Here is a 24,440-nt window from a genome sequence, read left to right on the forward strand (position 1 = left end):
GAGAGGGAGAGGGGAAGAGAGAGGGCTGGGCGTGCTTCTGTGTGCCATGACGCTGGGGGGGGGGATTGTGGTAAAGAGCGAGGGAACTCCGCTTTTTGCAAAGCATCCTGGCAAATGAGCTCAGCCAGCAGTGCCTGAGCTAGCGTAGCGGGCAAGCTCCTGCCATCGGGAGCTGGGCACGTCTGCTCAGATTCCTGCAGGACAAGAAAAGGAGACAAGCTCGCCATGCAACGAATCATGGCTACGTCAAATATTTTTATTTCTTCCTGATCTCTCCCTCTCTCTCTTTCTCTTTTCCTCTCTTTCATCAATAATTCACCTTAGGGCTCCCCCCCTCTCTGCTCCTTGTGGATAGTGGAGGGGGGGTTGGACCGGGAAGAACAGGGTTTTTGGGGAGTGCTGATTTTGTCCGGGAGGTTATTTCCAAGAGCTCTTTAAAGGACCAAAAAAAAAAAAAGGAAGAGGGAAGACTGACTTTTTTTTGCTGGAATTGCTGGAAGAGTGAAAAAGAGGGAGATTTCGCTGCTGGTGCGTCGGGTAGCGGGTGTGCTTTCTTCTCCCCCTTCCCCCCCAACTGCTGGTAGGGCTGCTACCGCTAGCTTGGTGTGTAAGCGTGGAGAGAGGAGGAACGAGAGGCGTCGCTGGGGCGCTCCGAGCAAGGCTTCGCTGTCCGCCTCTCTTGGTGCTGAACATGGGCGCTTCAAGCAGGGCGCTGTCCGTGGTGCCTACCGTCCTCCTGGCGTTGGCGCTTCCCACTTTCCCCGTCTGGGCGCAAAACGACACGGAGCCCATCGTCCTGGAAGGGAAATGCTTGGTCGTGTGCGATTCCAACCCGGCTACCGATTCTAAGGGATCGTCTTCTTCTCCTCTGGGGATCTCCGTACGGGCTGCTAATTCCAAGGTTGCTTTCTCGGCAGTCAGGAGTACCAACCACGAACCTTCCGAGATGAGCAACAAAACCAGGATAATCTACTTCGATCAGGTAATATAGGAAGTGAATGAATGCATATTCTTTCTTAAAAGGCAGGACATTCTCATCATTTCCCCCTGCCACGAGGTTAAGAAAAAGAGCGAGAGAAGAATCGGTCAAAGGATGAGTAGTTTTGATCAAGGGAAGAGCAATTTTTAAAATATATAGAGAGAAGAGTTATCATTTGGGAAAGGGATTCGATTAGAAGTGGAGTGGCGAGGCAACCGGTCATGAAGCTGAGACGAGATCAGTTCAGGGGAGGAGGTGGGGATCAACAGGTGGGAGTCGATCTGTGAACTCTTTAATGGTCCTTTACAAGCAGTGGGCTGAAACTTACCAAGTGGCATTGGAAACTCTCGGTCAATAGGCTCATTTCCTTCCAACCGACATTTCCTTGCCTTTCCAGTGAAGTTTGATGGCCATTCCACTTTACCAAGCAAGAGTGCATTTGCACATTGTAAGTCTTTGGATTGAATTAATCATAAGGCTGTAACCAGGAAGACGCAGACTGCTTTGCTCTAAGAATACAGCAGTTTGTTTTACTACTTATTGATTTAGATTCCTACCATTCCACTCTCTTATAACTCATGCAGGGTTACATAAGTTTCCAGAGTTCAGTATTCAGAAATGACAATCACCTACTACCTAAAAGTTTGCATCCTTATGAAAAAAAGGTATGATGTTTAAACAAGGTCTGTGTATCTGACATTAATGAAGGAAGACCAGACTGCTCAGGAATGCATCCAGTTTTAGATTATTTGCAGTCACTGGTGATGGTAGTCACCAATGCAGAGACCTTATTGTTTCTGCACTCTTGTAGCCCAGTCCTGAGAATATTCACCCAGAAGTAAGCCCCGCTGTGGGCATGTTAATTGTGCATAGGATTATAGCCTTCCAGCTCAGATGATTTGATACCTGAAGGAAAAGTGTGGGGATTTTTAAGATTCTAAGGAAGGGCATTATGTGCAGTTGAGGTGAATATGTCCAAATATCCTATCTAACTCTGTGGGATATTTCTGTTTGCTTTCCAGCCACCTTTTCACAGCAGTCCAAACCTTTTATCACTTTATAAAGTGTCAAAATCCGTAAGTGGAATTTAGGCACCCCTCGTAACCCAAAATCTATTTATTCTGGTGCAATCACATTGGCATGTATATAGCAATCAAACACGGTCAGGTAACAGAGGAATATGGAGGCAGTCCTTTGAAAGATCCACTGCACCTTTAGTGTATCACTGCAGAATGTTGCAATATTGGAAAGACACCCTGTTTCACTTTTCCCTGACCTACCTCTCAGAGACAAACACCAAACATACCCTCTGTCCAGGCATATGATCAATGGTTAAACAAAACAAAAAGAGTTATTCATCCCCGCTCCAAAGTAAGGTCTTGCATTGTCAATGTTAAGTCATTTATAAATAAGAATGAATCCTTTAACAAAGAAAGATTTTTTAAAACAACAACAACTCACTTTAGATTTTCAGCTGTCTATGAGATAATGCTACTACCTTTTTTTAAAGTCCATTTGTTTTAATGCAAGAGTTTAACATGTGTGTCAGTTTCTCCCATTAAAATCTATATGATATACAAGAGTGCAGTTTGGGCTGGATCAGATCCATATGTATTTTTAAAAGAAAGAAAGAAATGGTGGTGGAAGGCATTGTAATTATGTTGTGTCAGCTCCAGTTTGAAATGTCTCTGCCTTCTTGGGAATTGTTTAATACTCTACCCTCAGCTATTTCCTCTATCACCCCCTTCTGATTATGTATGATAGCAGGTGGAATAGCCTATCTTTGCAAATATTAGCGCAGTGGGTTAATTAAGCCCCAGGAAGTTACTCTTTAGTCTTTCACAGCATATTCTTCAGAGAGAATGATGGATCTTCACTCTCTCCCATGACTACAAAGAGTCCTGGGAATATTGTACCTTGCTCAAGTTGCACTGCCATTAACCTTTTCAAGATGCCAGGAGACAGGTGGATATGTAAGAGACATGGAAATGGCCAGGGCATCAGACAGCTGCCTGTATCTTTTGAAAGGGAGTGCAAGGCAAGATACAGGGCTTTTCTCCCCCTTAGGTACAGGTTATGAGCCTTGAATTTTAAAAGTGTCCGTGCCCACCCATCACTTGTGCAGAACCTAAAAGTGCCATGCAATTAATTTCTCCTCTTCCTACTATGTTCTTTGCTTCCTGCTTTCTTGTGAGAAACTACCCACTCACCTCTCATGCCTTCACACTCGTTCCAATCAAGACTGAGCAAGGAGCCAACATATGTTGTGTGATATATGTGAAGACATTGTTTTTCCTCAATTGCCACGACAACTGGAATCCATCCCCACACTAACAGATCTGAAAGCGCATTTATGTTCAGAAGAAATTCCAACCGATTTCAGCCGGCAGTGGCAAAGCTAACTAAAACTGACTTTCCATTGAACTCATGCAAATGTACTTAGGACTGAGGTGTAATGGGAGGTGGTGGAAGGGAATGACAGATCACTTTCACCAGTATAGTGTGTGGCTGACAGCAATGCATGTAAAGGGGTACGTGAGCTGCCTCCTAAGAATGACCAAGGTGCAACTCCCGTAAATATTTCCCCTGGACTTCTGCAGAGTCAGAAATGTGATGAAGCTGCTTTTGGCTGTTTCACGTCAACAGGCCATCTAGCTCAGTATGGTCTGCCCAGACTGCCAGCAGCTCTCATGGCACAATGGCCATGACTCAGTGGCAGAGCATCCTCTTTGCATGCAGGTCACGGGTTCGATCTCTAGCATCTCCAGGTAGCTCTGGAAGTGTCCCCTGTCTGAAGCCCTGGAGAGCCACTGCTAGTCAGGTCAGACAATACTTTTAAAAATCTAATATTAATTCTTGCATTTCCCAAAAATATTACAAAAGTACAAGTATATAAAATGTGTAACATGAATTCCCATCTCCTCCTAAATATGCCATGTAGACAGTTTAGAGTAGACAGTGCTGAGGTGGACCATTGGTCTGACTCTGTATATGTCAGCTTCCTATGTCCCTTCCAGTCGTCCACAAAAGATGCTGTAGATGGGGTCTCAGACTTTAGGTTTAAAACATATATTGCTACCATTTTCCCCTCCTCCTCTTCTACCTCTTCCTTTTCATCTTCTCAAGAGTATTATCAATATATTATGATGTCATCAGTGTATAACGAGAACTTCACAGGGTAGCATACACATACTGGAACTTCTCCAAGGAGCTTACAATATAAGAAGAGGAATAACTGTAATACTTCACATTGGTTGCAGTCTTCAGGGCCAGTCCTACCATTAGGTAAAATGAGGTGGCCACCTCAAGGAGCATGTGCTGGGCATGCAGCAAAAGGGGTGTGATGCAGAAACATACCATACCTCATAGCAAATATTTTATCTCTGGCCCCACCTCAGTTCTTTCAGTTTTGGAATATCTTATCCATAAATTTATGGAAAGAGGAGGCAGGCAGCATAATACAGTGGATTATGTTTACGCCATCTACTGATTTAAATGATCATGTTCTTTTATAGCTAATTATCTTTGAGTTAGTGGTATTATGCATCTTAACTTGGAGTGGAGGGCACCATTTTCTTCATTGCCTCAGGTTGCAAAATGCCTTGGGTCAGTCCTGATAATCTGTACAACAACCCTGTAGGGTAGGTAGATCAGCACAATCACCCCCATATTGCAGGTGGGAGGCTGAGTAGAAAAGTGTGCCCCCTGGCCACTGGATGAGCTTTTGGCAGAGGTGAGATTCCAACCAAGGAATGCATGAATCACTGCTCAGTTTCTTACCTTCTCACTATATTGCTATATTACACTGACAATGTGATCCGATTCATGTGTACTTAGAAGTAGTGCCTTTGAGTTCAATGCAGTTTTCTTCCAGACAGGTGGGCATAAGATTGCTGCCTCAGTTGGCGAGGGGGGGGGGGGAAGCAGCAGGGAGGGAAGAGAAGTATGGCTAACAAGTGATGAAAGTGAGCAAATACAACTAGAGAGCCAGTATAGTGTAGTGGTTAGAGAGTCAGACTAGGACCTGTGAGACCAGGGTTCAAGTCTCCACACAGACTTTGGGCCAGTCACTGTCTCCCAGACTATTCACCTCACAGGGTTGTTGTTGAGGATTAAATGCGGAAAGGGAAAACCATTATTATGCTAGAAGCCACCCAGAGTGGCTGGGGCAATCAGTCAGATGGGTGGGGTATAAGATAATAATAATAATAATAATAATAATAATAATAATAATAATAATTGCTGCTGCTACTACATTGTACTCCATGGAGAAAAAGATGGGGTATAAATGCAATAAAATGAATAAGGAAGGTAAAAGAAAGTACTTCTCTAGCCAGCTCATAGTTTGCTCCCATGAGAAGCAGTGGTGGCCATCAACTTGAGTGGCTTTAAAAGAGGATTAGACTCTTATAGCCCACCAATGGCTACTGAGCCTAATGCCCATGTTCTGCCTCTACATTTAGAGGCAGCAATGCTCCTGAATACCAGTAGCTAGAAACTGCAGTTGGGCAGAATGTTGTTGTGGCTCTGGTTGGCCACTGTGAGAATAGGATGCTGGACTTGATGAGCCCTTGGCCTGATCCAGGAGGCTCTTATTAGGTTCTTATAGGTACCTAGCCATCGTTTGAGCAGAGGCTGAGCAGTAAGGAGTTAAGACAGGGCTGAGGGACTGGGGGCTCTCCAGACATGGACTACAGCTCCCGTCATCCCCATCCTTTAGCCCTGCTCACTTGGAATGATGGGATTCAGAGTCTGGAGAACTGCACACATGAGTGCCATCCCTGAGTTAAGCTCTAGTCTTCATGGGAAGGTGGATTTTAAGGAGGGTCTTGAAGAAAAAGGGGGAGGTGACATTACTTTGAAATTCAATGAAATCATTCCAAGCAGTTTTACCACTGAATCATGGTCACTTCCTCTGTGGATAATAAGTAGCCTGCCTCCCAATTATGTGAGATCTAATTAAAAAACAACAATTGAGTCAATTTTCATCACTTCTTTAATTTTAAATTGAGACCAACATTTCATCAAGAAAGATTCCTAGTAGGTGGTGGGAGATACCCTAGAGCAAAATCCAGGGTTGTTGCTGTTGTTGCTATTTTAAGAAAATATGCTTTTATTAGAGATCAATGAAGGAGGCAGATAGAGATAGGCCTATCCTAAGTTCAGGAATTAAGTACTCAAGGGGTGGGCATGTCAGGTGCCATGTCAGTATAATTTCATTGGAGCGGGGAATGGGGAACCTGTGGCCCTCTAGATATGGTTGGACTGCCTGCTCCTCCTCAGTTCCAGCCAGCATGGCCATTGATGAGAACTATTTAGCAACATCAGGAGGACCACATGTTCCCCACCCCTGTTACAAGTGCAATAATGTACACTATTACTGAAACATTTTGGGATCTGATGCAAAAAGGACTCCTGAGACCACTCGGGTTGATAAGCTTGTGTTGATTTTACAGCGCATGTTTATTATAATGCTCCCAGATCCACTTTGAACTCAGTTGTCTTCAACTGCAGATCTGCAGACAGTCTTAACAGATTTTGGACTCACAGCTGTCCATGGAGGCACAGGTTAATTCTGTGTCCAGGGCAGCTGTCTACCAGCTCCATCTGGTATGCAGACTGTGACCTTATCTGCCCACAGACTGTCTTGCCAGAGTGGTGCATGCGCTAGTTATCTCCCGCTTGGACTACTGCAATGCGCTCTACGTAGGGCTACCTTTGAAGGTGACTCGGAAACTGCAATTAATCCAGAATGTGGCAGCTTGACTGGTGACTGGGAGAGGCCACCGAGACCATATAACACCGGTCCTGAAAGATCTTCATTGGCTCCCAGTATGTTTCTGAGCACAATTCAAAGTGTTGGTGCTGACCTTAAAGCCCTACATGGCCTCGGTCCTGTATACCTGAAGGAACGTCTCCACCCCCATCGTCCAGCCCGGACACTGAGGTCCAGCGTCGAGGGCCTTCTGGCGGTTCCCTCACTGCAAAAAGTGAGGTTACAGGGAACCAGGCAGAGGGCCTTCTCGATAGTGGCGCCTGCCCTGTAAAATGCCCTCCCAGCAGATGTCAAGGCAATAAACAACTATTTTACTTTTAAAAGACAACTGAAGGTGGCCCTGTTTAGGGAAGTTTTTAATGTTCGATGCTGTATTATTTTTAATATTTGGTTGGAAGCTGCCCAGAGTGGCTGGAGAAACCCAGTCAGATGGGCAGGGTATAAATAAATTATTATTATTATTATTATTATTATTATTATTATTATTATTACAAAACAGGATGACTTTTCTGCATGGAACAGTTTCTTTTTGAACAGCCACTGTTGTCTGGGGGGAATGTTGTCTTGGGGAAACAACCCCATCATGTGCTGGGTGCCAAATATTAATAGTTTTCATTTTATTTTTAAATCTGAAATAATATCTGAATGCAGGGATCAGTTTTGGAAGCACCGGACCATTTCACCCTGTCCAACAGCCTAGCTGTGCTAGAATTATAGGGGGCTAGAGGAGCTTAATGGCTTTATCATCTGAGCTGCCACCCCCAGGGTCTGGGGACCATAATATGGTTAAAACTGAGACAAGATAAGAGTGAAGCTTGTGGGTTTCATTAACATGCCCACCTCTTCTCTCGTAATTTGAGCACTAATATTATGAAAGAATTTACCCTCGGATCCTTTTCCTGGAGCCAGACTGAAGACCCTAGGGCTAGTCAGTGATTTCTCCAGTTTAGTTCCACAATCCTGAACACATTGACCCATGATTCAGCAAAGTAACTTTCCTAAGAAGGATGCTTTGATCGATGCCTACAGAAAGGAAAAGGACCCTGAGTGTTTATAGATCTTTGCCTGTCACCTCCATAGTCAGCTGTGGAAGCCATGCATACACACTGGGGAGGTTTTGTACTGCAATTCAGATCAAGATTTATCCCTCCCTCCCTCCCTCCCTTTTCTTAATTGCCAACCAAGAAGCGCTAAAATCAACTACGGTATGTGCATAATAATAAAACACAACAAAATCCACAATAAAAATGAAACAGAATGCTGCAAAGCAACCAACAAAGCCCCTCCCACAACCTCTTCCAAGCCCAGCTTATGCCTAAGAAAACAAATAGTTTTCTTTAGTGGTGGTTGAAATGCTTTGAGAGGGAGGGGGCATCCTAACCTCCATAGGAAGAACACCTTAAATGGTCCAGTTGTGCTCCTTTGTAGTTTAAAGCTGGGTAAAACGAGGGCTTCATTTGATGATATAAGGGCAGGGGGAGATATGTACTAGAGCAAGTGATCTCAAAGTTATGCAAGGATTTAAAGTTTAGAATCTTGAACAATATATATATATATACACACATGCCCCCATTTTGAACAATATATATACACACATACCCCATTTTGATCAATAGGTTTGCTTTTCCAGTTATAAACTGCAGCCCAAAGCCACTTATTGGGAAGTACACTTCCTTGAGAACAATGAGGCTAATTTTTAAAGGCTGTGTTTAGGACTGAGAAATAAATTCCATTAAAATCAATAGGGCTCAGACATGCCTGACTTTCTGTGGATTGGACCCATTTGTAACACAACCCAGCCATTCCCAAAGCTACCCAGAGAAAGGCCAGGATTTATGTCTGCAAGAGACATAAGGGGATCTTATCTTTCTGTAGTTGACTATACCTGCAGTCTCCTTAATGATCATTGTTCCCTATGCTCCAAAACCCGTTGCTTGCTCTGATATACCTGTGAAGTTCCTGCAGAAATGGGCTTTCCCATTCAGTTCCATGCATCATCATCATTATTATTATTATTATTATTATTATTATTATTATTATCCCTTTGGAAGCACAACTGCCCTTTCCATTCAAGCTCTTCTAAGTTGAAGCACTTCAAATAAATCCCTGAATCCCTTTGTTTATGGGAAGCCAGCTAATTGGGGCTATTCTATGAAAATAAGTGCTCCCATGGCTCAAGTGTACTATTACACAGAGTGTGGCTTGGACTTATGCATGCAGCTCACACCAGGCATATATATGATGTCACAAGTGCATCATTTGATATATGCGAACACTCTGTGTTGCAATACAGGAAAGGAATGCATGTGCAGATTTCAATAAGGGCATGGAAAGACTGTGTGAAGCAGTCAGATGTGTGTAATGCCTGGTAGACATGTGATGGATGGCACATTATGAACATACATAGCAGTGTGTGTGCATGCACACCCATACCCCCTGCAAAACAGATTTTAAAAATATGAGCCTCTCCCCTCACTATGATGAGGTGGCTTAAAACTCTGCAATACTTAAAACTCAGCAAGAGCTTTAGTGGAACTAAGGAGCTGTTCAGTTTTCAGGATACAGCCTGTGCATTATGGACCTTATCCTGGCAAACTCAAAAGCAGGCCCATCTGACCTGAACTAACAGGCCTTTCAAGGGACGCGGGTGGCGCTGTGGGTTAAACCACAGAGCCTAGGACTTGCCGATCAGAAGGTCTGCGGTTCGAATCCCCGTGACAGGGTGAGCTCCTGTTGCTCGGTCCCTGCTCCTAGAATCATAGAATCATAGAATCATAGAGTTGGAAGAGACCACAAGGGCCATCGAGTCCAACCCCCTGCCAAGCAGGAAACATCAAGTCCAACCCCCTGCCAAGAGGAAACTCCTGCCAACCTAGCAGTTCAAAAGCACATCAAAGTGCAAGTAGATAAATAGGTACTGCTCCGGCGGGAAGGTAAACGCCGTTTCCTTGTGCTGCTCTGGTTCGCCATAAGCAGCTTAGTCATGCTGGCCACATGACCCAGAAGCTGTACGCCAGCTCCCTTGGCCAATAAAGCGAGATGAGCACCGCAACTCCAGAGTCAGCCATGACTGGACCTAATGGTCAGGGGTCCTTTACCTAACAGGCCTTCTAGGAGTCCCTATTTTCTAGGGATGCCCCTGATTTAGAGATGCCGTCCCGGTTTCAGATTTGATCCCAGAATGTCCCACTTTTCCTTAGGATGTCCCTATTTTCATTGGAGAAATGCAGGGTATGGAGTTATCTTACCCCCCCGAAATATCTGAAGGCAATCCTGTATAGGGAATTTTAAAAAATGTTTAATATTTTTATATATGTTGGAACCTGCCCAGAGTGGCTGAGGCAACCCAGTAAGATGTGTGGGGTATCTATAGTAAAATTATCATTATGGAATGGCATGTCTCTATTTTCCTTGGAGAAATGTTGGAGGGTATGAACTAAGCATGCACAGAATTATAACCTTAAAGAAAGGATGTCTAGGCCAGTTTAATCTTGCTGGGGAAAATATTTCTTATGTCTGGAAATCTTAATTTTATGTACAATAAATTAGTATAAATAAATATTGGGGTTAAAATAGTGGTAATAGTGCCACTGTATTCTGCTCTGGTCAGACCTCACCTGGAGTACTGTGTCCAGTTCTGGGCACCACAGTTCAAGAAGGACACTGACAAACTGGAACGTGTCCAGAGGAGGGCAACCAAAATGGTCAAAGGCCTGGAAATGATGCCTTATGAGGAACGGCTAAGGGAGCTGGGCATGTTCAGCCTGGAGAAGAGGAGGTTAAGGGGTGATATGATAGCCATGTTCAAATATATAAAAGGATGTCACATAGAGGAGGGAGAAAGGTTGTCTTCTGCTGCTCCAGAGAAGCGGACATGGAGCAATGGCTCCGAACTACAAGAAAGAAGATTCCACCTAAACATTAGGAAGAACTTCCTCACAGTAAGAGCTGTTCAACAGTGGAATTTGCTGCCAAGGAGTGTGGTGGAATTTCCTTCTTTGGAGGTCTTTAAGCAGAGGCTTGACAACTATATGTCAGGAGTGCTCTGATGGTGTTTCCTGCTTGGCAGGGGGTTGGACTCGATGGCCCTTGTGGTCTCTTTCAACTCTATGATTCTATGATTCTATGATTCTATTCTACGATTCTATGAAAAATTAACACCTTGGCTTTAGATGTGTAGGCATGGTGAGAAATTTTGTGTCTGTTGCAAATTAATTATATTTCCCCCCAAGAACACAGAATGCTTCCATTAATTCTTATTTCCTCTCTCTTTAATTTGTAGATCCTAGTAAATGTGGGGAATTTCTTTACGCTGGAGTCTGTCTTTGTAGCACCAAGAAAAGGAATTTACAGTTTTAATTTTCATGTAATTAAAGTCTACCAGAGCCAAACAATCCAGGTATGTTGATTCAAAAAATCTGTTGGAACACATTTGTTAGCATTTCATTCCTTCCTTCTCCCCTTCCCCATTTCCCTAAAAATATATATATATAGATAAATGGATAATAGTGAAAATCCATTTTCTATTGTAAATAGAAATAGTTTAAATGCATCCATGTTGATGAGTTAGGAAACAGCAAATAGCTCAACTTGGCCAAGAACAAATGGATTTCAGTGACATTTTAAGATAACAATGTTGCTCACCAGTTCAAGATACAGCCTTGAGAGTTCAAAATAAAGAGAGTGCTTGCATTCTAATTATGTGCTACAACTTTTCTGTGAATCTCACATTGGGGACTGTTGGAAGTAATTTCATGATAATAAATGCTATGAGCACAATGAAAGGAAGCAGGCATTTGATGTAACAGCATAAGAACAGCTTTCTGGATCAAGCCAAACACACATCTAGTCCCTTGTCCAATTCAATGGCCATTCAGATGCATCTGAGAAGCCCATGAACAAGATCTGAGTGCAACAGACCTCTCCTATTGAAATCAGTAGGACTAAAAAGTGACTGGGTTTGACCCAGCCCTGCCCCTTTGTGAACAGAAGGGCTCTTTCCATTCACAGAAGGAACTGGAATATGGTGGAGTCGACATAATGGAAGAAGGATGTGGGGAAACAATTCCCCTTTGGCCCTAAAGCTTGGAGTGCTATTACAAAGGACTCCTTTCTGAGGGACACAGAGTATTGCAGGTGGCGCTGTGGTCTAAACCACTGAGCCTCTTGGGCTCCTGCCAACCTAGCGGTTCGAAAGCATACCAGTGCAAATAGATAAATAGGTACTGCTGCGGCAGGAAGGTAAACAGCACTTCTGTGTGCTCTGGCTTCTGTCATGGGGTTCTGTTGCGCCAGAAGCAGTTTAGTCATGCTGACCACGTGACCAGGAAAGCTATTTGTGGACAAACGCCAGCTCCCTCGGCCTAAAAGCGAGATGTGCGCTGCAACCCCACAGTTGCCTTTGACTGGGCTTAACTGTCCAGGGGGTCATTTACATTTTATCTTATATTGCAGAGGGGGGATGGGATTCATGAAAGCCACTTCCCTTTCCCCTCTCTCCAGTGTGAGCAGAACTGTGTTGCTTTGCCTATATACGTCTTTGCAGAAGGGCTCGTCAGCAGTAAATCAGGTCAGGCTGGCGATCACACTTCTCCTCTCAGGGTGCAGAGATGATGCAGGAATGTAGAGAGGGATGTATGGACTTGATGATGAAGAAGAAGAGTTTGGATTTGATATCCCGCTTTATCACTACCTTAAGGAGTCTCAAAGCGGCTAACAATCTCCTTTCCCTTCCTCCCCCACAACAAACACCCTGTGAGGTGAGTGGGGCTGAGAGACTTCAGAGAAGTGTGACTGGCCCAAGGTCACCCAGCAGCTGCATGTGGAGAAGCGGGGAATCGAACCCAGTTCACCAGATTATGAGTCCACCACTCTTAACCACTACACCACACTGGCTCTGATGAGGCATTAGGAGGAGGAAACCTGGGAGAATGAAGAGAGTGAGAAAGAGATGGATTGTGGAAATGCATTCCATCCCATTTGCAGAGAGAGCAGTTTGGGGGAACAGAGATAATTTATTATTATTTTGCATTTATAGCCCACCTTTTCCTCCAAGGAGCTCAGGGTGCAATCCTCCTCTTCATTTAATCCTCACAACAACGCTGTGTGGTAGGGCTAGGAGGCAGTGACTGACCCAGTGTCACCCCCTGAGATTTATGGCCAAGTGGGGATTTGAACCCTGGTCCCCCAAGGTCCTACCAGGACGCAGGTGGCGCTGTGGTCTAAACCACTGAGCTTAGGGCTTGCCGATCAGAAGGCTGGCGGTTCGAATCCCCGCGATGGGGTGAGCTCCCGTTGCTCGGTCCCTGCTCCTGCCAGCCTAGCAGTTCAAAAGCATGTCAAAGTGCAAGTAGATAAATAGGTACCACTCTGACGAGAAGGTAAACGGCATTTCTGTGTGCTGCTCTGGTTCGCCAGAAGCGGCTTTGTCATGCTGGCCATATGACCTGGAAAAACTGTCTGCGGACAAACGTCGGCTCCCTCGGCCAGTAAAGTGAGATGAGCGCCACAACCCCTGAGTCGTTCGTGACTGGGCTTAACTGTCAGGGGTCCTTTACCTTTACCCCAAGGTCCTAGTCCAACATCCTAACAAGTGCCTTCTAAAGTAGCATCCAAAGAAAGGTGAGAGGAGAAGAGCATTTTGGAATGGGGGTCCCTCACATTTCGAGCAAGTGAGAATACAACCAGAAACAGATTTGATGTCAAGGCCTGAGAGGAAGAATCCTCTTGGCAAGCCTATGGCTGGAGATTGGTGGAACATCAGGAAAGTAGGGGAAGGAAGGTCTCCTCACTTTAGCAGTCTGATGTTGGGGTGATGCTGGCCTCAGTCACATAGCCAGCCTTAGAAACCAGTCCCACCTTCTCTTGGTTTCCTGTGGGACACCCCTTTCCCCTAGGGCCTAGTATCATGTGGGAATAATCAATCACTCCAAGGGGCTGTTTAGGATTTTTTTTTGCTACCCCCACATTAACTAATTTGTATTTGTTGATTTAGAAAGATGTATAGGCCACCTGATCCCAAACTCTCAAAGCGATGTTCATAATACAATGATGGATTAAACCCCCCCCCATCTAAAATCCACAAAGCTGTTTAAAAAACCCCAGCATATGCTAGATAATTTTCAGTAAAACACAGAAAGAATCAGTTAAACCTTTAAAATGAACACGGATTACTTAATGACACATCTGAATAGGATATAAAATAAAGTTTGCAGCAATGTGCCTGGAATGTACCTTTTTTTTTTACCTACTCCAAACTGGAAAATATTAAGAAGCTGGATTATTAGTCTGACTGATCGATGCGTGCGCCTGATTGGTTGCTCGGGCTGTATCCAGTTGGCTTGGAGGCATTTCCACTTTGCCAAGCCAGTTGGGATGGCTTTGTGAATTAAGTATTTGTTGGGTCATGCTGGCATGGGGTGTAGGCACAGATTCAGATATGGTCAGCTGCACCACCAGGGGTTGGGGCTGATGGGCATGGCTTGTGAGGCATCTGCTTTGTGCCACTACCCTCTGGCCTTCCTATTTGCAAGCTCAGTTCAAAGGAGACTGCAGATTGTGCTGATGGTCCTGAGACATCTCAGCAGATTGAGATGCTGCAGCCATGGAGCTTTTCTCGGTTTGGATACAACCTGCTTGCAGAATAGAAAGGGAGACCTCACACCCACACACTGCCAACAACATGTGGCCAAAGGTGCTACGAATCAGCTGCAAAATTTAAAAAGATCAGATCAGACAGCAACTACACCACTGTAAATTGTAAGTGGAGAAAGCCCCATCCCCATGTTCTTAAAATGTCATTTTATTTCAATAGGATTTTAAACTCCATTTGAGGCAAACGTCCCAAAACATGGGTGGTGTCATGTACCTTTGAGCATTCACAGAGAGCACAGGATGAGACCAGGCACCTGCATGTGCATTTGCTTTGTTTTGACCCATGGCTATCAAGGATGATTATGAAGCTTTGCTGGTACTCTGAGTGATGGTGATATGCTAAAAGAAAATCCCAGCTGCCTGGGTTGCTGAAATTTCATTGTGTGAAATTTCATTTGGTGCAAGATTAAAAGTCCCTTTGCACTTCTCCTTTGGTGCCTTTCCAGACTATGTAATGTGCACACTGAAACCATGCTCAAAAGCATCATAAATACCAGCTATGGGAAGACCTTGTGCCCTTGCTGTATTCAGGCAATTGCCTCATTTGGAGAAAAGAGCAAGATTGCTTAAGATAAGAATGTGGAGATGTCTCTGCGAAAATGAATGGTCACGTGCAGCATATTTTCTTCTGCTCTTGCCAAGCCTATCTCTGGCTCACTGAATATATTGCCACTGCAGTATGTGATCTATTTCCACGTCATCTAGTCTCCTGCTGCTCCAGTAATGTTTAAATATGGAGGGAACACGTCAGTTGCTAGAATGGTATGGCAGTGACTCATGAAATCATAGAATTGTACAGTTGGAAGGGAACCTGGGGGCCTTCTGGTCCAACCCCCTGCCATGCAGGAATCTCAGCTAAAGCATCCGTGACAGATGGCCCTCCAACCTCTGCTTGAAAACCTCCAAGAAAGGAGAGTCCACCACCTTCCAATAGAGTCCATTTCACTGTTGAACAGCTCTCACCACCAGGAAGTTCTTCCTGGTGTTTAGTGGGAATCTCCTTTCTTGTAACTTGAAGCTATTGTTTCAGGTCTTACCCTCTGGAGCAGGAGTAAAATGCCTCCTTGCTGCTGTTTACAGCCCTGATTAGCTTGAGCGTTGTCCTAGTTTATTTGATTGTTATTCCTTGTCTTTCCTACACATCACATAGGCCAGGGTGAGCTCCAGAAGTCGCTGAACTACAACTCCCATCAGCCCCAGGGAAGAAGGCTGATGGTTTGCAATGATGGGAGGCCACAACCTTCTGGAGGGCACAACATCGGTTTATCCCCAGGTTCTGTGACCACAACACTTTAGCAAAGACCTTCCTGTCACACCTTCAGCTAGTTAACACACATTAAGCACATTGTGCCATTAAGCAATGGTTTCCACTCAAGCCTGCAGTTCTCACATGCACCCTGGCCTACTGCAATGCGCTCTACGTGGGGCTACCTTTGAAGGTGACCCGGAAACTGCAATTAATCCAGAATGCAGCAGCTAGACTGGTGACTGGGAGTGGCTGCCAAGACCACATAACACCAATCCTGAGAGATCTGCATTGGCTCCCAGTACGTTTCCGAGCACAATTCAAAGTGTTGGTGCTGACCTTTAAAGCCCTAAACAGCCTCAGTCCTGTATACCTGAAGGAGCATCTCCACCCCCATCGTTCAGCCTGGACACTGAGGTCCAGCTCCGAGGGCCTTCTGGCGGTTCCCTCATTGCGAGAAGTGAGGTTACAGGGAACCAGGCAGAGGGCCTTCTCGGTAGTGGCGCCCGCCCTGTGGAACACCCTCCCTTCAGATGTGAAGGAAATAAGCAGCTATCTTATCTTTATTTTATTTTATTTTTTAAAATGATATTTATTAAACTTTCCAATAAAAATATACAAATACAAAACAACTACAATAAAAACAAACACAAACAAACAAAAAGAAAACAACAGGTATAATTTTAAAACTTATTTTCATAACCTAATTTCCCCGACTTCCTCATACCTCACCGTCTTGTATTCTAGTTTCATTATCCCATCAGCAACTCCATTCCCTTATTTCCCCAAATTTTTTATAAATTCCATTCCATTTCTTACTCTAATGTCTCTGAAAACCACAATATTTTTAAATCCATGTCAATCTAACATTCTTTAATCTTATAATATTTGTTAAGATAGTCCTTGAATTTCTTCCAATCTTCTTCCACTGTCTCTTTCTCCTGGTCTCGGATTCTGCCCGTCATCTCTACCAGTCCCATGTAGTCTGCCATCTTCATCTGCCATTCTTCCACCGTGGGTAGATCTGATGTCTTCCAATACTTTGCAATAAGGATCCTTGCTGCTGTTGTTGCATATAAAAACAAAGTTCTATCTTTCTTTAACACCACATGGCTGACCATACCCAGGAGAAAGGCCTCTGGTTTCTTCAGGAAAGTGTATTTAAACATCTTTTTCATTTCATTATATATCATTTCTCAGAAAGCCTTTATCCTTGGGCACGTCCACCAGAGGTGAAAGAATGAACCTTCATTTTCCTTACACTTCCAACATTTGTTATCTGGCAAGTGGTAAATTTTTGCAAGCTTGACTGGGGTCATGTACCACCTATAGATCATTTTCATAATATTTTCTCTCAAGGCATTACATGCCGTAAATTTCATTCCGGTGGTCCACAACCTTTCCCAGTCAGCAAACAAAATGTTGTGACCAATGTCTTGCGCCCACTTGATCATAGCTGATTTAACTGTTTCATCCTGCGTATTCCATTTCAGCAGCAAGTTATACATTTTTGATAAATTCTTAGTATTGGGTTCTAACAATTCTGTTTCCAATTTAGATTTCTCCACCTGGAAGCCAATTTTCTTATCCATCTTATAGACCTCCATTATTTGGTAATAGTGAAGCCAATCTCTCACTTTATCCTTTAATTTCTCAAAGCTCTGCAACTTAAAATTACTACCCTCCTGTTCTAAAAGTTCCCAATATTTCGGCCAAATACGTTCCATATTAAGTTTTTTCACAGCTCAGCTATCTTATCTTTAAGAGACATCTGAAGGCAGCCCTGTTTAGAGAAGTTTTTAATATTTAATTATATTTAATATTGTTTTTAACACTTGATTGGAAGCCACCCAGAGTGGCTGGGGTAACTCAGCCCGATGGGCGGAGTATAAATAATAAATTATTATTATTTTAGGAACATATACAGAGCACTACTTGTCCCTGTCCTCTCAGCCACACCTTTTCGGTGCTGAGGGCTTAAGTCATAACCTCCCAGGTCTGAAGGCCTGAGTAGATGATGCAGGTGTGCCCCAGAGAAGTCATGCTCTCTGCCATCAAAGAACCACAGTCCTGGGTAGCAAACTTCAAGGATCCTCACACCCTTTTTAATGCATCTCAGTGCTCACTGACAACGATGCTTGGCGTACTCTTCCTTCACTGTCCCAGTGTTGTGACCCTAGGCTACTTAGAGGTCGACACAGTCTATACTACTTGCCAATTGCTTCCAGATGCCACCTCTGCCAACTTTTAGATGCCCAGCTAAGACTTTTCTGTCTACCCAGGTGGTCAGTTAATCAATGTTGTCTCCTACAGTGTGCTTATATTTTGGTGTGGTGGGTCTTTACTTTACTTGGTCTTTACTAATTTGGGCCTTTTATGTATTTTGAATGGTTAGCATTTAAATTTGCTCTGGTTTTAATTTATTTTTATATGCTGCGTTTATTTCCAACCACTTTAACTCTTTTCCAGCTGGAAAAAGTTTCAAAAAGTGGCAACCAAAATGACCAATGGGTTGTAGCAACTGTCTTATGAGAAAATGTTGTTACATCTGAGTTCTTTAAGAAATCTTGGCTGAGTGCAACCTAGCCCTATGGCTGGGGGGTTGTTTTTTTTTGTGTGTGTGTTTTTTAATTCAATTAGTTGTAAACCTTCTTTTGACACCTTATATTATCAGCTCCTGTCAGTTCAGGTTAGTGCTGAGCTAAAAGCTTTCACAAACATTTTCACCTGTACAGGTGAGTTCATCTGGCCAACATCTGCAGTGAAGGCTGAATTTGTGCATCTTCACTGAAATTGAATGCTTCTTTTAACTATTGCTAATTTTACCCTGCTAACAAGTTATGCTAACTTTATCTTGCCGGAAATCTTGCTGGTTTCCTGCTTCTGTTGTATTTAAATTCTTTTAATCTTCTTCTTCTTATTTCTATATATTTTTGGCTTTTGCTCCCTAATTTTCTTCTGGGTTTGTGTTACTGTCGGTTTACATTCAATTTGCCTGAATTTTCTCATTTTCATCAGCCTTCCATTTTGTAATGTGAGCTTTCTCACCTTTTAGAATTTACAGCTAATTTTTGTGCCTTTTCAATGTAATTCACAAAAGTATCCTTTTTAGGATTGTTTTCGAAGCTGTGCTATACATTTTATTTGAACTTCTGTTATACTGCATTAAAATAGTACCCATGCTCCCTTGAGAGATTTTACCCTTCTCACATTACCTTTCAGTTTCCTCCTAGCTAACCTTCTTACTTTTGACAATAAAAGCTCCCTTTTGGAACAAAATATGACTCTGTTGGATTTTCTGGGCAATTTTCCAGTCATATAATATGGTGAACTTGGTAGTGCTGTATTCACTGTTTCCAGGAAGTTCAACAGTGTTTATAGCTTCTTGTACTGCTCTGGGAATAATTTAGGATTAAATCAAGTGTCATTTCCTTTGTCGCTGGCTCCATGACTCAGTGTTGGTAAAGGCACACTCATTCATTATAGCTAAAACTCTTGGGCACTGTCCAATTTAGAGCTAAGCATGTTTAAACCTATTTATTTGCCAGCTTGCTGTGACACAAATTTACAATTAGCCAGTCAATCTGAGAGTAATTGAAATAATCACTTGTTGGTACATTTTCTACTTTGCCCTTCCCCACAGTTGAAGAACAGAGGAAGCATCCTTATATCAGGCCAAGCCATTGGTCCACTCATATAAGGGATAGCCAGTAACTCTGTATGTTATTGGACTCCATCTCTTATAAGTCCCAACCAGCAAAGCCAATGATCAAGAATGATGGGAGTTGTAGTCCAGCAATATCTGGAGGACACCATATTAGCTACCCTGATCTAAATCACTATTATTGACTAGGGATAGCTTTCTAAGGCAGAGTTAACCAATACTGTGTGCCTCAGATGTCAATGGACTGTGACTCCTAACACATTGGCTGGGTTTGATGAGAGTTGTAGTTTAATTATATCTGAATGGCACCACATTGGCCATCCCTGCCCTAAAATCTTGATCAGAGGTCTTTCCCATTGCCTGATCCTGCTAAGAAGATACAATATGCTTACTTACTTACTTCGCCAAACCTTTATTAGGCATTACAAGAATAAAGGTAAAGGTAAAGGTACCCCTGCCCGTACGGGCCAGTCTTGACAGACTCTGGGGTTGTGCGCCCATCTCACTTAAGAGGCCAGGGGCCAGCGCTGTCCGGAGACACTTCCGGGTCACGTGGCCAGCGTGACATCGCTGCTCTGGCCAGAGCCAGAGCCGCACACGGAAACGCCGTTTACCTTCCCGCTGGTAAGCGGTCCCTATTTATCTACTTGCACCCGGAGGTGCTTTCGAACTGCTAGGTTGACAGGCACTGGGACCGAGCAGCGGGAGCGCACCCCGCCGCAGGGATTCGAACCGCCGACCTTTCGATCGGCAAGTCCTAGGCGCTGAGGCTTTAACCCACAGCGCCACCTGCGTCCCATTACAAGAATAGGCCATCATAAAACATACATATATGACATTTTAAAATATATACAAATAAACAGCCATGTAAAATATGTACTAATGAAGATTTTCATTGTAATTTCTTCCTGCTAAATAGTTACTTCCGGGTTACTGTCAGACAGATAGAATCTTATATTTTCATTGTGCCGTGATGTTAGACTACCACCAAAAGGGGATAGCATGTGTTTGCATAGCTGGTTGTACAATGGACAGTAGAAAAGAATATGTTCTACAATGTCTGGCATGTTCAAAGAACACCCACAATGTCTATCTTTTCTGGGGATGTTTGAATATCTGCCCTTGACAAGAGCTGAGGGGGAAACGTTCAGTCGTTGGACTGGAATTGTTAATTTTGAGATGTTAGTGACCCTGTTATCTGTCATATTTAAGCCATAGAACTTGGGGGAACACATTTTATTTACAGCTGAATCGGTGTTTTGTTTTTCAATGTCCCTTAATCTGGTATGAATATTGCGATAAATATATGGCTCACTTGAATTATACAAGAGTTCCAAGTCAATGCCAATAGATCTGATTTTGCTATGTAAGAGTTAGAACCATCTGGATTTATAAGAGTCCTTAAGTAAGAACAAGATATGCTAGGAGCCGAACTTGAGATCTTCTTCATGTAAATCAGGTGATGCACTGCTGAGCTATTGTGCCAACCTTCTGCTTTTCATTTCATTCTATATCCCAAGATGCTTATTGGAGTTTTGGTTAGAGTGACTTGATTGTATGCTCCAGCACAAACTTACCTTGGCTGCTGGGATCATTCCTACCCTCATGATTCTGTAGATAAGCTTGTTTCACTAAAGATTTCTAATTGGGAAGTTTTTAATGTTTGACATTTTTGCTGTGCTTTTATTATGCTGCAAGCTGCCCAGAGTGGCTGGGGCAACCCAGTCAGATGGGTGGGGTGTAAATTAATAATAATAATTATAATCATAATCATAATTATAAATGTTTTGAACACTTTGCTCTCACCTCCAGAATAACATTGTGGGTACATGTACCTTACTTTATTTCAATGACCCACCAGGTTTCTCATTTACTATATTCTCTTTTAGGGCCCATTCACACAATACATTTAAAGCATTTTCATATCGCTTTTGGCTTCCCTTCCAAAATAAAAAGAACTGTAGTTTGTTAAGGGTGCTGAGAATTGTTAGGAGACCCCAATTCCCCTCCCAGAGCTACAATCAGCACAGCGGTTTAATAATCAACCCCTTTTCCTTGGGAGTTCTGAGAATGGCAATTCTGTGAGAGCAACAGGTGTCTCCAAACAGCTACAGTTTTTTTTTGGAAAGCTATGAATGTTTATGGGGACGCGGGTGGCGCTGTGGGTTAAACCACAGAGCCCAGGACTTGCCAATCAGAAGGTTGGCGGTTCTAATCCCCATGATGGGGTGAGCTCCCATTGCTTGGTCCCTGCTCCTGCCAACCTAGCAGTGCAAGTAGATAAATAGGTACCGCTTTGGCGGGAAGGTAAACGGCATTTCCGTGCACTGCTCTGGTTCACCAGAAGCGGCTTAGTCATGCTGGCTACTGACCCAGAAGCTGTCTGCTGGCTCCCTCAGCCAATAAAGTGAGATGAGCACTGCAACCCCAGAGTTGGCCACGACTGGACCTAATGGTCAGGGGTCCCTTTACCTTTACCTTTATGAATGTTTATAATGGTACAATATACGGTACTTTAAATTTATAGTGCAGATGAGGCCTTAGTATCAGAGACTCTACTTTTGCCATTTGGGTTTTTAGGATTTTAGCACCAGCTTATAAACACCTATATCTTTTAACATATTTTGGGTGTTTGGGGGTATGTGTGCATTTTTTCCTTGCGACTTTTTCACTGGCACCCAGTCATTTTGGTGTGCTTCCGGGGTGTGCTTAGATATCTGTACACATTTGCCTGCTTATAACAGTGAGCCATCACTGGGCTGACATTGTTCTCTCTCTGGTTAATCCACGAAGGTGGGTGACTTTGGTGAACATTTTGGCCTCCACAATACGAGGTCTACCTGGCCAGCGGCTTTTGCACACCATTTTGAAAAGATGCAAAACCGTTTACAAAGGGATTGGTGTCAGGAGGGAAATCAAAGGTGGGGAAAGTGCTATAGTATGGTCTGATTTGCAGGCTTCTGATGCGCATCTGGTAGACCAGTGTGAGAAGAAGATGCTGGACTAGATGAGCCTTTGACCTAATTCAGCAGTACACTTCCTGCATTTTTATTCCTACAGAGAGCCTGCTATAGACCCATAGTCACCAACACATTTTGCCCTGTCCCTCCCCTTCCACATATGGAATACCTTAAGTATTTGTAACTGCTATTTCCTGAAAGGATGTTTCAAGAACAGCAAACAGTCTGTGGACTCCAGGCATTTGTGGCTTCTAATGATCCTTTGCATAGGATTTGCTAATGACAGATGGGTTTCCTTGTTACCTTGAACTTTTTTTCAGCGATTTTTCTCTTTTATAGGTTAACCTGATGCTCAATGGAAAACCAGTCATTTCTGCTTTTGCTGGGGACAAGGATGTCACTCGTGAAGCTGCCACAAATGGAGTCCTACTTTATCTAGACAAGGAAGACAAGGTTTACCTGAAACTGGAGAAAGGTAATCTGGTTGGTGGATGGCAGTATTCTACATTTTCTGGCTTCCTGGTCTTTCCCCTGTAAGGTCGATTTCTCCATGACATTCACCCAGGTGTGGACCAGTCATTGCTTCTGTTCTCCGAAGATCATCTTCTCATCCTTTGGATTGATGTTTTCTTTCTTGGTTTCTCATGGATGAATATGGATTCTATTTATGGCATTTGACCCTTTCTGAACTCCTTTGAGATTTCACCGAATTTTGTGTGTTTAAAATACGGTGCATTTGGATTACGACCTAAAGCAGACAGTAAATATCTATGCTTGATGTTACCGAAAAAAGCTGCCTGCAAGATTTATTCAGAGTTCCTTTACTGGACATATGGGATTTGTGGGAGAAGTGGATCATTATTGTTGTCTCTCCCCCTTCCCCCAATTATATTTTTAAAAGACTGGCAACCAGGTCTATAATTTAAGAATCTTTGAGTTCAGTCTTCAATCAAGATTAATACATAGCTGCCAAAGAACCGTTCATTGATATATTAGTTATATCATGTCTTTGTTCCCCTCGCTCTAAAAATTAACATAAATCCATCCTGTTCAGTTGGGAAGGAATAGATAATGGTTATTGATAAGTGATTGACTTCATTACTCCTCTTTGTACAGTGTGTTGGATGATTCACTTAGATGTTTTCCTTCAGATAATGTATCTCAAAGAGGACCACCCGACTGAAAGTCTGTAGGTCACAGTTGGATGTTATTTGCACATGGATGGAGTCTATATTCTGCAGAAAGTATTTTCTAGTAACGGGAAGAGATTATCATGCTAACAAAAAATGCTTACCAGGGTTAAATGGGATCATTTTGGCAAAGCTCTGCAAAACAGCCTTGCTCTATAGGAAAATTACACTTGTTTTTCACCTTTAATTAACATGATTGATAATAACCACTTTATTAAAAAACCGAAGGGATTTGTTCCTTAGACACAGCTAATTCATTAGTTGGAGATGGAAATGCTCCCCTCTTGTTTTTAATTATGTCTGTTTCTCAAGCCTTCTGTTGTATTTTGAGGTATCATCTGGTTTTGCCTTAACTCCGCAAATGTATATATGATGATAGATATTGTGGGCATTGTCCAGGCAAAGTTAAGCATTTTTACAGCTCAATCCCAGGCACATGTACCTGGAAGTTAGTCCCACTGAGTACAATGGGACTTACTCCCAGGTTAGTGTATATAGAATTGCAGTCCTATTGATCTCAATGGGGAAGGTTAAAGTGTGCAGTTAATTCTTCCACTAACATCAATAGGTCTTAACTGTGCTTAGCTTTGACTGCACTGAGCCTCATTTGTTTAGCAAATATTCAATCCAAATAGCCGGTACCTGAACTTGGTGCAATATCTTTTCTGTCTTTTTGTAAAGGCCATATGAATTCATAAATTTATTTATTATGTTGCTGTTACATAATAAAAGTTAATATATGTTAGTGTATTTTTTTTAATCCTTGGGCTTCTTGAAAAATATTGTTTTAAAATGGTATCAATTAGCATTATTTTGTGCAAGATAAAAGAACAACTCTAGGAAACAGCTGAGATTTTCCACTCCACTCTGTCAAATTCCAGAAAGCAAATCAGCATGCAATCAAAGCAACTAAAATTTTATAGCTCACAAAGACCCACTGGCTGGTGAACTGTTTGACAGTTTTCTAATTGT

General features: G+C 43.0%; 1 protein-coding gene across 1 annotated transcript; it reads left to right on the forward strand.

The window, feature by feature from the left end:
• CBLN4 (cerebellin 4 precursor) lies at positions 1–24,218 on the forward strand. The gene is made up of 3 exons (XM_079980040.1): positions 1–982; positions 11,038–11,154; positions 22,618–24,218. Exons 1-3 carry the CDS (start codon positions 692–694, stop codon positions 22,813–22,815), a joined length of 606 nt encoding a protein of 201 aa, XP_079836166.1. The 5' UTR covers positions 1–691; the 3' UTR covers positions 22,816–24,218.
• Positions 24,219–24,440: the final 222 nt, after the last annotated feature.

Source organism: Podarcis cretensis (genome assembly GCF_951804945.1).
Source record: "Podarcis cretensis genome assembly, chromosome: 6".
In the NCBI taxonomy this organism is placed as follows: Eukaryota; Metazoa; Chordata; class Lepidosauria; order Squamata; family Lacertidae; genus Podarcis; species Podarcis cretensis.

Bases quoted from the DNA above. Each gene is read 5' to 3' on its own strand.
- CBLN4 (XM_079980040.1), top strand. From the start codon at position 692: ATGGGCGCTTCAAGCAGGGCGCTGTCCGTGGTGCCTACCGTCCTCCTG. The intron at 983-11,037 runs GTAATATAGGAA...TTTAATTTGTAG, and splicing joins GGATAATCTACTTCGATCAG to ATCCTAGTAAATGTGGGGAA. The intron at 11,155-22,617 runs GTATGTTGATTC...TCTCTTTTATAG, and splicing joins ACCAGAGCCAAACAATCCAG to GTTAACCTGATGCTCAATGG.